The 14,068-nt window shown below is 34.3% G+C and overlaps 1 protein-coding gene across 1 annotated transcript in view; it reads right to left on the bottom strand.

Annotated features, from left to right (window-relative positions):
• LOC145669808 (uncharacterized) overlaps positions 1-14,068 on the bottom strand; it is a 330,876-nt gene that overhangs the window by 84,325 nt on the left and 232,483 nt on the right. The window contains exons 19-21 of the mRNA XM_081738154.1: positions 12,405-12,611; positions 7,701-7,891; positions 2,343-2,518 (exon numbers count right to left, since the gene is read on the bottom strand). Coding sequence (XP_081594280.1) covers positions 2,343-2,518; positions 7,701-7,891; positions 12,405-12,611 — 574 coding nt within the window. The remainder of the gene's footprint in view (positions 1-2,342; positions 2,519-7,700; positions 7,892-12,404; positions 12,612-14,068) is intronic.

The following is a 14,068-nucleotide window of genomic DNA, read 5'->3' as shown; positions in this document are numbered from 1 at the left end:
TTAAGTTTAGTTAATTTCTGAGACATAAATAAATACTTAGACAATTTAAGTAGCGAATGGATAATTACCAAATACTGAAATAGATTGTATCTATTGGTAGAAATAAAAGAAAAAAGTTAGATGCATTTTTTCTATTTTCTTTATGCTAACATACAAGAAAATTTTTAGTACATATTTACATCTTAATTTTAAATTAAAAACCTGTACGGAGGGAGACCTCCTGGCATATAAACTCCTTATAAATTTGTTCTCTTTTCTATAACCAAAACTAAGGTTCAACTTACGGAAAGAGATTAGAAGGTAGTACAGCCTTATCCATCTTCGCTCTTAAATAGAGAATTACTATGATTCTGAATACTCAACAACAATCCAATATGAACAAGTCTCTATCTCTCCTCCTTTTGTTTGTGTTGCACCCAGTTTATATATATCGTTTTACCTTTCACCTGTTGTACTCATACCTGTATTTGTTTTTGTTTTTGACTTACACTAATCTTAGAAGTCTTTGCTTCCCAGAAAGTGTAAATTTCCTATTTTTTCAGGAAGTATTACTTAAACCTATTTTTACAATATACTAAATTCTCTCTCTTTCTTTTTTTATACACATTTAATAGTCCCTCTTCTGGGAAAAGAAAAAAAAAACAAGTGCTCTATATCAGTCATTGGTTATATCTTGCTCTCCCTGTTTATTCTTCTCATTTTTTTAAAAAATACACAGTTAATAGTCCAAATCATATCACAAGAGCATCATAAGGGCGTGTATGCTGTACGAGTTCAAACTGGGGTCAAACGCCGCTGCAGGGGGTGGAAGGTATGCCAGGTTTTTGGTGAGGGTGTCGTGACTACGCAGACAGTGCAGCGGTAGTTCAACAAGTTTAAGGACGCTGACGAAACACTCGAAGACGCACCACAAGCCGGACGACCAACACATGTACAAAATGAACATCTTCAGGCAACAATTGAGGCGAACAATGGCCATACATATGAGGAACTGGGACTACAATTCAGTGTGAGTGGAGAAACCATTCGGAAGCACTACAGGTTGGGTCGAGGGTCCCACATGATTTGACTCCGGACCAGAAGGCAACGCGAGCAGACATCTGTGTTTCTTTGCTGTTTTATCTAAGGAGGAGCCATTTCTGGAAAAGGTGTTGAATGTGATGAGAAGTGGGTTGTGTACGAATCTCCATGATGCAGTCATCATTGGTTAGCATCCACTGAACCGGTTCCAAAACAGCTGAAACCAGCACTGGACCAGAAGGTTCTCTTGTGTGATTGGTGGACTGCTCGCGGCATCGAGCATCGGGAACTGCCACCAGCTGGTCAGAGCATCAATGAAACTGTGTACTATCATCAGTTTAGCTGTGTTCAAGAAAAACTCAAAACTCTGGAGCCAGCACTTTTGAATCGCAAAAGGGTCCTTCTGTTACAGGACAATGCTAAGCCCCATGTGGCTAGAATGACCCGGGACACCATTCTACGCCTTGGATTGGAAACACTATTGCATCCGCTATACTCCCCAGACATTGCACCGTCCGATTATCAGCTGTTTCATTCCTTGGACACTCACTTAGAGGTCACCAGTTTAAGTCCCTAGTAGAGGTGCAAAATGCACTTGATACTTTCTTCGCGTCACGGTGCACCAAGTTCTATCACGATGGCATCCATGTCCTTCCAGAACATTGGCAGAAGGTCGTCAACGCTGATCGGGACTAATTTTAATCTTCCAGGTACGTCTTAGGTGACATATCGATGTTCGAAGGTGGTGGGTGAAAAAGCGACAGAACTTTCTTGGTTACCTTTACAATAATGATATATTGTATGTGTAATATATCAGTCACGGAAAAACAGGCTACACAATTACATCAATTTTAGCCATATCGAAAATAGAAAAAAATATTGCATAAATGATTGAAGCAGCACGTTATATATATTACAGGAGAAAGTATAAGATCCAATATTAGCTTAGATTTGATTTTTTGTATTTAGCTATATTATAAAACACTTAAAGTTCGTGAATTTTATTATATGTATTGTAATATTTTTATAGTGTTCTGATAGTTGATCCAGTAATTTGAATATTATACAATGAATTTATTTTGGAATTCTTTTGAGTTTTAGGTTTTTACCTAGATAATATGGATTGTATATAATGATATGATGTTATTTGAATACTTAAGAATTATTTTACTTATGTACTGGGTTTATCTAGGTAAGCATAAATTTTTAAAGATCAAATTGTACGAAAGAAGTAAAGTAAGCTTTGTTGGAAACCGTGAGTTTTCATCTATAAAATAATTAACTCTTCCTCAATAAGAAAGAAAGATAAACAGCTTACAGACCTTCGCCTAATCTTGTAACAGTAGTGGCGTTAAATATTTCGTGACATGTTGACGGTCCATCTACATTTTGATTAAAATCAATCCATACTTGTCTCAAATCACTTGAAAAGGAAGTGGTCACTACTTTGGGAGCAGGAGCCGTAATGTTAACGGTTCCCACTGCGCCATGATACTCTCTGGAACAGAAAATAATAAAATTATTTATTTGAGATTCGTAGTACCTTAAAAGAAATCAGAAAGATGAAGAAAGAGGAAACATTGTTAAAAAACCTATTAAAAGAATGTAAACAAGAAATAAAGCAAAAGTAAATACAAATTAAAAAGAAAATTTGTCTACTATATTGTAATATCCGGCATGTTTGTGTTTACAAACAACAGACATGTGTTTCTATTTACAAACATCAATCATCTTACTATGGATTACTATAGCTACAGAGGGCGAGGACACCACCAACACTACCGCCTCATCAGGGAAACCTATATAACCGAGAGGACTTCAGCGACTTCTATCAGTCTGGGACTGGTCACTCCTGCTTTAGCTTGCTTTGGAGCTCTAGGAGACACTTAACACAAAGCTTCTAGTTTGTTCGGAACTCTAGGCTTCCTTTCTTCCCATTAAGCTTGCTCGGAGCTTTGTTGGAACTCTAATCTCAGTCACCTAGCTTGCTTCGGAGCTCTGTGACTCTTAATCTCCTCTCTGCTTGCCTGGTGCATTGGGAATCCTCAAATTCCAATCCACCTAGCTTGCTTCGGAGCTCTGTGGATCCTGTCCTAGGCTGCTCGGGTCTTGCATCACCTCTCTTTAACCAGTATAAAGAATTTACATTATAATGATATTTGTAATATACTGATTATAGTTGATTTTGTAATAAAAGCTTGTAATGGGAAAACGATTGCGGATTGTAATTCGCTCTACGTATGCTCTACCTACCAATGTACAAGCAGAACTTTACAATATCTTCCGCAGAGCACGTTTACTAGATCTGATTATGCCGGTGGGAGCAGAGAATTTTTATTGTTGACAGGATCATAAAGAAGTTGCACAGCTACATAGACGAAGTGAATTCCAAACTAGAAAGCTTATACATTGGCCGCAAATCACTCAGTTGAATATGCGCTATCTGGCCACTTACGACCAGCTCTTCTAGACTATAGTATCAGGAGTTCAATTTCTTTTACTTTCTAACCTTCCATCTATATTATCATATTCCTATTTGTTCATTCTTTAGACTTTTCTTTTATTCCTCTAAGTTACTGCCCTGGGTTAGTTCGGTTATTCTGATCTATCCCGTTATTTGTTTTCATCATCTTAACATATCACATGCTAGGATCATGTGATTTGAAACAAATAAATACATAAATTTTGTAGTGCTTGTGTAAATATGTAGTTTGTAGTATTTCACAGTCAGTTTTGTATTATATATCGAGTTTGAGTTTCTAAGAATTAGTTCTGTGTCCTGAAATTGGTTACTCATCAATGAATTCTCCCTTGGGAAGTCTAAATATTTCGAATACGTTTCGGAACGCCAGCTGGTTCCGTCTTCAGTGGCAAGATAACAAGGATAAAACCGGATAGGAGATAAAAGGTGTAAAACAAGGGATACATACCACTAAATAAATGTAACGTAAAGAATGGATCTTGAAATATTACGAGCAGACCAAAGCGCAAAAGAGTGAACTGAATCAAAGGAAGCGCGATGTCTGTGTTACGTCCCTATTGCCAGATTCAAAACATACATGGTAGGTAACCAAATTCTATCAATGTTGCCAATATCTAGATTTAAAGTAGGCTTATATTTACGAATAAAGAATGATTCTTTAATCAACCGTTGTTTCTTTGTTTTTGCTGAATCTATTACATTAACCTGTTTTATATCATATGTATGTTATTTTAAATGAAACGCCAATCCCGACATCTCCTCTTATTGTAACTTTTTTGATTTTCTAATATGTTCTTTAATCCGGGTATTAATATTGCGTTTCTTTGGCCTATATATGATGAGTCATATTCGCATTGAACGCGATAAATACCTGATTTATTTAGTGGACCGGATTTAAATTTGGTGAGATGTTTTTGTAGACTTTTTGGGGGGATACTAAAAGCAGATATGTTATGTTTTGCAAGAACACGTTGAATTTGTGTCGATACTTGTGAAAAGTAAGGAATTTTTATCCAAGGTTTTGCTTCTTTGGGAATAACTGTTTTAGGGGCTTTCACCGATCTACGTGTTTCATTTTAATTTCATTTCATTTATTTGCCTGCTTCATTAGCTTACAATGCATGAGAAATTCTCATGTAAGCATTACAGTTGTCAGAAAAAAATAGTATATTGTCAAGTACCAGAGATATACATCACGCATCTTTCTAAAATACAAAACCACATAATAACTAACTAACTAACTCTATGGCCTATGGAACCCGGAGGTTCAATGCCGCGTTCACAAAAGCTCTCCACTGACTTCTATCCTTAGCTAACTGCATCCAGTTTCTACTTTGTATTCCAATCTCTGCGAGATCCATCTTAATATTGTCCTCCCATCTGCGCCTAGGTCTTCCTAATGGTCGTTTTCCGATTGGTCTTCCTGTCAAGGCTTTGAAAGCGTTTCTACTTTCTTCCATTCTAGCTACATGACCCGCCCACCTAAGCCTCCTAGACTTCACGACCCTAACAATGTTGGGTAAACCATATAAATTATGTAGTTCCTCGTTATGAAGTTTCCGCCATTCCCCATTCCCGTTCCTCTTGGGTCCGAATATTCGTCTCAGGATCTTGTTCTCAAATACTTTCAGTCTATGTTCTTCCCTCAGAGTAAGTGACCATGTTTCGCAGCCATACAGAACAACAGGCATGATTACCGTTTTGTATATTTTAAGCTTCAAATTTATCGACAGAATTCGCGACGACAAGAGATTTTTGAACCGAATAGTAACACGAATTCCCTGCTTTTAGTCGACATTTAATTTCTCCGTGAATATGATTTTCCTCTGTTAATATTGATCCTAGGTATTTGAAACTACCCACTTTATCAAAAGTATTATTTAATATTTTAACGCATCCATAGTTTGCTGTATTCCGGTCCCGACGCACTTCCATGTATTTAGTTTTTTACAAAACCACATAATAGGATATATTAAGTATAAAAACATGACCATTTACATCGTAATTAGGTAACTGTTTGTACCACACCAGGCATGTACTCACGAGTATCTGTTACCAACTCTTCACTTAATGAATCATTTAAATATTCTTTATAGCACTTTTCAACGAGTAGATTATATAACGTCTTACCAAGAATGAAAACATTGGTCATATTTTTCAAGTACAGAGGAAGTTTATTATACAATCTGACACAATTCATGTACACGGTTTTGCTTATATTAGCATATTTTTGATGCATTACAAATGTGTCACTACCTTGCCTTGTATTGTGGCAATGAACATTTTTGTTAAAGATAAAAAGATGCTTGTTTTTCACAGTAAAAAGAATAGATTCGCAACGTGTAACAATTTTTTAATGTTCTATTTTATATAAAAACTGTATTTCGTCATTAAGATCGTTTGGAAGGTCACAAATTAATAATGATCTGCGAAAGTTTCTTGTAAACTAGTTTTGTTAGTTTCTTGTTAGTTTTTATTTTATTATTATTATTATTATTATTATTATTATTATTATTATTATTATTATTATTATTATTATTATTATTATTATTATTATTATTATTATTATTATTTGGTAAACTAGTTTAAACTAAATACTAATTGTTGTAGGAAGTTATGTATTGCGATTCATAGCGATTTCAATTTTCAGATATTTGATCGACTCATTGTTTTTAAATGAAATCTTTAAGTTTTCCATCACACGATTATGACCTGTAGATTGATTAAAGGAAGTGAATGAGTAGAAAATAATTGGTGGAATGATAATGTGAGAGGAAACGGAAGAACCTTGAGAAAAACAAAATGTTGTTCGCTACAAACAAACCATAGCTGAGCGCTGTACCACTAAGCCGCCATGCTTCCGGTTGACCGAGAAAAGAAGGTGCTCTAACAAGTAACGAAATACACTAGGAATAAAAATTGAGGGTACCCTTCTTATTTGCTAAAATATGCGCCAACTGTACTCGTAATACATTGATTCCATCTGTTTTTCTTTTCTTTTTCCACAACAAAACTTGAGAAATTAATGATTGGAAGCAATTATTTTATAAACAAATAGAAAAATTAATGATAGTTACAAAAAAAAAAAAAAAAAAAAGAAAAGAAAAAAAAGAAAAAACTACAATTGGCGAACGCAGTATCTGTAAATTTAAAAGGTATATTTTAGGCTTAACTTCTTATGCTTCGTTTTATTATGTTTAAGAGCAAATCGTAGTAATTTGGTGATTCTTTTAACCGAAACCCGATTCTTTAATTCGTTTGACATAAGGACGTATGCCATGTACAGTATCAGAAACGCCAATTTGGAGCTGTTTATGTTTATTATTGGTATTAATATATAAGAATATTGTTATACTTTACTGTTTCATTTTAAAATTTCATATTTCTTTTAACCATAATAACATTTATATTTTGATACAATATAACACAAAATTCTGCTATATACGCTTGAGGAATGTAGCTATTTAGGTAACATAAAATATACTGTCCAAAATTGGAAACTTTCGAAGTGAATGCCACAAGGAACGGTCCTAGGGCCAATTACATTTTAAATATTTTAAATATATGAAAATTTTACATTATAACTATTTTTATTATATATCCTAACTATATATAGAACTATATGAACTCACATAAAATAACGGGTACTTCGGGTTGACGTGGAAAGTTGAAATTTGGCATAATCGTAGCTTTTCTGGACTAACCCACAGAAAAATTGTCAAAAGTGAATATTTTTAATGTTTAAGAGGTTTAAAGAGGAGATGAAGAAATTCCTCATGTTACTTAAGTGTGTGGCAGGGATTTACTGTCATAAGAGGAACAATTAAAATCGTATATCAGTAACTTAATATTATGATGTTTGTATTACCTACATTAATATGAACATATATATACCAATTAACGTCTGATGAAGATAGCGTTACGTTATTGAAACTGTTACGTCTTATTTTAATTTTAATAGATAAGTATGTACTCTGGTTAGAAAAATGTTAATTATTTAAGTAAACCCATGTCTCATATAGCCTTGATACTAAAAAGGAACGCTAAACTTCAAAAAGCAACCAAACAAAAAAAAAAACAAAAAAAAAACAAAGAAAACTAATGATTACCCCACATTCCGCCTGGTTTGGGGGATAAAAAAAGAAAATAAAAGATAGTTTTCTTAATACAGCAGTTTCTAAATGATAATATGACGTACCTATCTTCGGCAGCGTCATCTGAAGCAGCTACTCCAAATTCAATGACTAACGCTCTTCTTGGGATATATTGAGAACATGTCACTTGGCCATTTCTCACGCTCTTCGTTGGAATGATAACAACAACACCACTCTCGTAGACAAAACAAAGAAGATTATCGCCTTCTGTCACGTTTGGTACTGTCAGGACAACCTGAAAAATAGAGGATTGTTACATATCAAGGTAGAAGAGTACAATACAGCATATATATATATATATATATATATATATATATATATATATATATAGTAACAAGAAGCCCAATAAAATATGATTGTTGATTGTATAATAGCAATGACCTCTCTGTTAAATTATAGAACTAGTTGAAGTTCGCATGTAAATTTCGACTTGTCAACACAAATAAACAATACGAATAACGAATAGTTTCCTAAATCATTTATCTTTTACAAGAAAGTGAAAGTCCTCCATGTGTGTAAATTTGTGTAATAACCATGCTTGTAATTAATCCGTTAAAATTTTCGATAATTTTAAATTTAACCAATGATATTTTGCAGAAATTAACTTTTTAATTAATAATCATTAAAAATATTCGTAACGATTAAAAAATTAATCGATACTATTTTCTTCAAAACCACGTGAAATGCAAGAAGATTTTTTGTGGCGTATTACAAAAACTTCATTCACGAGCGATTCTACTATACAAGCGAATAAATGTAGATTCTTTTTCCGCAAATTTCCCTAACTTGCTTTACAGTCTGAGTCGCGAACTTACGGGCTTTGTAACAATAAAATTACAATTATTGAAGCTTATTATATGGATTTGGTATTAGATATGGCTGACATGATATACAGTTACCATTATTACTATATATATATATATATATATATATATATATATATATATATATATATATATATATATATATAATTTGAAAGTTTTGTTTCTGATGGAACCAACAGATCACCAAAGTATTTTTAAAAATATACAATTTCATTGATAATTAAATATCGACTAAAAGCAGGGAAGTCGTGTTATTATTGAGTTCAAAATCTCCTGTCGTCACGAATTCTGTCAAGGAATATGAAGCTTAAAACGATAATCATGCCTGTTGTTCTATATGGTTGCGAAACATAGTCGCTTACTCTGAGGGAAGAACATAGACTGAAAGTATTTGAGAACAAGATCTTGAGACGAATATTCGGACCCAAGAGGAACGGGAATGGAGAATGGCGGAAAATTCATAACAAGGAATTACATAGATAACGTTTAGATGCCTATTTAATTTACCTAAAAATTCTGATGCGTCTTCTATGAATTCTGATAAAGCAAATACATAGGAATAAAATGGAACCTACACAAATAGTTTTAAAATCATCTTACAATTGTATGTGTAATACACAAGTCTTAACAAGCATGAAATTTGTGCATAAAGACAATAGTGCTGTCGGCGGAAGACCTCTGCATTCTCAGAACTTCTTTAAGCAGAGGCATAACTTACTGAAGTAAGGATGCTGATCCCTGATAACTGAATGTCATTCTGCTCGTCCTAAGCCTCTAGGTCCTTCCAACGTACTACAGACTATCGCCAGATGAGAGAAAACTGACCGATCGTCTGAGCAAGACAAGATTTTTTGTTCATGTCGGAGACAGTTCATATACACATCGGTTTTTGGTTTTCACCTGTTTGTTTTTCTATTTTCATATATTATTTTGATACTGTCACTCTTATTTATTACTTTTGGTTTCTCTGACTTTCTAGGAAACGAGTTTTGCTTTTTTTTCTTTTCAAATACAAAATAGTACATTTACAACAAAAATACATAATTTAATATACATAAGTTTAATTTCCATCACAGTATTGTAATAGAAAGATCCATCAGTTTAATCTTAATAGGTCTTGCGATTATTATACTGCATCATTTTTTTTAGTTTTCGAAATGATTTATTTTTCTTGAAAACTACGCATAAGGATTTAGGGTTATCTACATAATTTCTTTTCAGCTCGATGAGATGTATCGGTTTCTAATTGTCTCATCTTTGGCCATTTTTCTCGTCAAATAATAACTAGGTATACAATAGTTGCAAATTTGAAGCGAAGCAATCGATATTTATTGATTATTCATAGAATTTTTTATTGCATCAATTGTTTTCGTGAACGAACATGGCATGCAAATAGTTGAATTTGGCATATCAGCGAAAAACATAATGGCTTTGAAAAATTCTGTTCGCAGAACAAAATTGAAAAGGGCTTCGGCCTATTTCTAATGCTGAAAATTCTACTTCCCATTGTTTACAATGAGAATTCGTATGCTAAATGCTTTTCCAAGGTTAGGTCTATGGACATCCTGTCTTTCGGTGATTATTCCTCAATGGTATATCCAATCGGAACATATGACCCCGTACACACTCAGCGGGCGCTCTTGAATCACCATGTCAAATTTAGTTAAGAACGGTTCACGCATCTTGCAGGAGCATCCAAACAAACGAAAGCCTAAATCGAGTAAAAAGAAGTTTCTCTCCTTTCGCGCCAATAATATGATATAATTATAGTATTAATGAATACCTAGGAAATAAGTCACAAACTGTTAATTTACATTTTGCTGCTATTGTTTTGACGTTATGTAAAATTTGTAATTTGGTTATTTACTGCTTATTTACTTTTTGTACTTTGCAATAGCGACACAACTAGGCTAGTTGTCGCCCGGGTCAAGAAGTCGTCTCAGTGCCCCCCCCTCTCCTTTGATCAACCAAACTGTTGCGTTTAGGTCGAAAAAATAAAAATATGTAAAATGTTTGTTAATAAAATCTCCGTTTTAAAATGGCAATAGGTTCGTGAGATACTCGTAACCGGATGACCTTGGTAATACCTCTGGTGGAAGTGCGCGAGCTTTCCGCTATGTCGCTAGTTGTCGCTGCAGCCAGCTGCTTGCTGCTCAGCCAGCGGACGGCGTATTTTCACCTAGGTACTGAAGGAGTAGAGTTCGAAACATCATAATGGGAATTGTGAAATGGAGGTGGTGAAATTTAAATTACGAAGACAGGAAACCATTGTATTATGGCTGTAAGGAGGCTGAAGCAGAATTCTGACCACTAAATTGCTCAGGAAGAAAAACAGGTTTGGAGACTAAAGAAAGAAAATAAAAAAAGGAAAAATAAGAAAGGAAAGAAAATGAATGTAATAGTTTCTGGTATGTATGGTAATTTGTTAAATTAGAATTAAGTTGCTTCCATTTCACTTCCTTATTGTCTTGTATGAGAAAAGAAAAGAAAAGAAAAGAAATAAAGGAAAGAAAGTTTGAATTTGTCATCTTACGTAACCAGTAAATGCCTTGGTTGGACTATCTGCGAGAAACCTTTTGATGTTTACTTTTAACTATAAATTTAAATTACAGTAGCTAACCTTGGTCATTCATATTGGGTAGAGCATTCCTATATTATTTAACGTTTCAATAAGAAGTATTTTATTGCGTTTAAAGTGGGGATTTTATATCTAAAGCTTCGAGTGTTAAACAAATCCTTGAAAAAAAAAGTTAATGTGTGTTACTTTTCACATTGGATGTTATATTTGAGAATTGATTTACTTCAAGGAGGACTTTCGTTATTAAATTGCGTACATGTTATTTGTTATTGAATTACAAAAAATAAAGTTTGTTAGTTGTTATTTGAAATTGGGATTTGCAGTGATTTGGAACAGATGATAACCTATTCTACCCTTCTATGATAATTATCGCGCTCAGTCGATGTGTGGACGTTAATTGTCGGTACTGGTTGTTTTATTTTCGGGAATTATTTTGCAGTAAAGAAATTTAATGCTATTTATATTCCTAGTGGGTAAAACAGATAGAACTGGGAATTGGCGGATACATGGAATTATATATGTATATTTCATTACGCATCAAAACCAAGACACTCCCCGACTACGTCTGATATTGGCATCACACAGTAATTCTCCTATTCCATTTTTTTTTTCTTGAAGTGGTCAAGCTTGATTTCAAAATTGCAGTAAGTACATAATTTAATTTTTAGTACAATATAAGACACCAAACTAATTGGTGTTTGATTGTCAAATTGTCTGAAAGTATCATGCTTGACATATTCTTATAGTCTTATCATAATAAGTGCAAATTATACATATTTTTGAATTATACTGAGATGTGTATATGTGTAGAACGAAACAGTCTGTTGCTTTAGAACAGAATATTTAATTACGATAAACAGTCAACCTGTTGTCTCGAGTATTAAACTCGGACATCTTATAAATCTCTTAAAATCGATGTAAGTTAAATGAATAAAAAAAAAAAAAAAAAAAAAACTAGAACTAAAATTTAATTTTGCGGTCTCTTTTGGTTGCAAAGGTTTTTACAATGTCTTCAAAAGATAGCTTTGAACCCAACTTATGCTCTATGGATATCATTCTAAGGTTTTTGAGTCATTTTTGTTCTGTTAAGTTTCTAAGGTAATTTTTTTATGATCATTAGTTTGCTAAATCTCCTATACTTTCCTTAGAGTGAAAAGAAATACTTGCCTAGTTTTGCGCTTCCCCCCCTCCCCCGGCTCCAAGGGCACAAGCTCTGTTTGCCCCCGCACCCTAGTTACATCACTGCTTTGCAATTCGATATACTAATGCTTCTGACATGCTCTAACTATTACGTATTAAAAGGATGAACATGAATTAAACTATATACTTCTGAAGAATCCACTGACCTCAATAGGTTCGTCCACTTTCGCCACCGTTGGTTTAATGGAAGTAACAGACAGCTGTTTGCTATCAACTATCTTCACGGTGACACCTTCAGAAGGAATTTCATTCTCGTCTGATTCACAGTTTACGTAGTACGTTCCAGTGTGAGGCAACAGAAACTCCAATGTTAAGACATCTTCTTGTACGATAGACTCTTGGACATCGTGAATCTGGAATCACAGAAATCATTCCATCTTGTATGTTACTTTTTCTCTGAATTAATGTATATAAAATATGTAATGACTAATTCTTTTAAATAACGCACAAAGAGTGAAAAAGTGCCTGACTGGACTGAGACTCAAACCCGGGACCTCAGGTATACCATACCGATGCGTTAACCATTACGAAATGCAGTCCGCTTCCGGGAACAGCCACTCACTCTTTCATTCTCGAGATGGGATTGGCACGGTATGCCGGAGGTCCTGGTTTCGAGTCCCAGCCTAATCAGTCACTTTTTCAATCTTTGTGCGTTATAGAATTCACATCTTCAGAGGATTTGGTGCGTTAAAAAAATTGGTTGTTTCCTCTTTCATTAATATCTAAAATTCTTTCAAATATTCACATATTAATTTAACTAATGCCATTCACTGAATTCAGTAGAAAATGAATGCACTAATGTCTCGTAATTGTTTCATATTAAATTTCAAATGATAATGTCACACCACCTGTCCAACAATATTTAATATTAATTAAACTCTGAAGATGAAGGCCGTATATAGCCTCTGAAATATTACAATTTTATTTTAATAAAACATTTTTAATCATAGATGAATTATTATGATTATTATTTTGCTCAGTATCATACAAAGTGGAGCAGAGGAAACGCATGTTTTTTTTAAACCGCTAGTACTCGGTGACGAGTAGGGATGTTGATGAGACAATGTAGTTTCAGTCGCTATGGAGCAACTGGAACGTAGAGCATCGTGTATCTTTAGAAACAATGATTCTATGGTCACGGTTCAACGTCCTTTCCGTGGAAACTTTAATGTCGAACGTCGAGGTACAGTCTCAGATCGAAAACTATACACCGACGGGTTGCAGCATTCAGAAATATGGGATCTGTGATGAAAAATAAAATTTGAGATCATCATGCGATGAATCGAACGACGTGACATACCCAATGGTACAGCCTGTTACCTAGCGGATCATTTCTAACTCGCAAGAACTGCCCTTTTCACTCTGTCTACGTTTTCCGGAGTTCGAACTGAACGAGGAAGACCATGTGGTTTCTTTTTCATCACAGATCCAGTACTTCTGAACGCTGCAACTCACGGGAGCATAGTGTTTCGATCTTGGACTGTACCACGACACTCGACGTTAAACTTTCGACAGAAAGGACGTTGAACCGTGACCATAGAATTATTGTTTCTAAAGAACTGTTCGAAGGCGAATATACGAAGCTCTATGCTCCAACGCTCCATAGTGACTGAAACTACATTGTCTGAGCTGTTTGCCAACGGTCGTTTAAAGTTAATACCTCTACTCGTTGCTGAGTAGTAGCGGTTTAAAAACCATGCGTTTCCTGTCCCCCACCCTATATAAGGAATTATAATATTACCAGAATTTGAAGTAACTATATATTTGCATATCTCTGTGCACTCTAGTAAGTTTGTATTGTATTCAATTA

This window comes from Thermobia domestica, chromosome 2 (genome assembly GCF_964235325.1).
Source record: "Thermobia domestica chromosome 2, izTheDome1.hap1.1, whole genome shotgun sequence".
NCBI classification, from domain to species: Eukaryota; Metazoa; Arthropoda; class Insecta; order Zygentoma; family Lepismatidae; genus Thermobia; species Thermobia domestica.
Note: the sequence above shows the minus strand (reverse complement) of the source record. Positions and strands in the feature narration are given on the sequence as shown.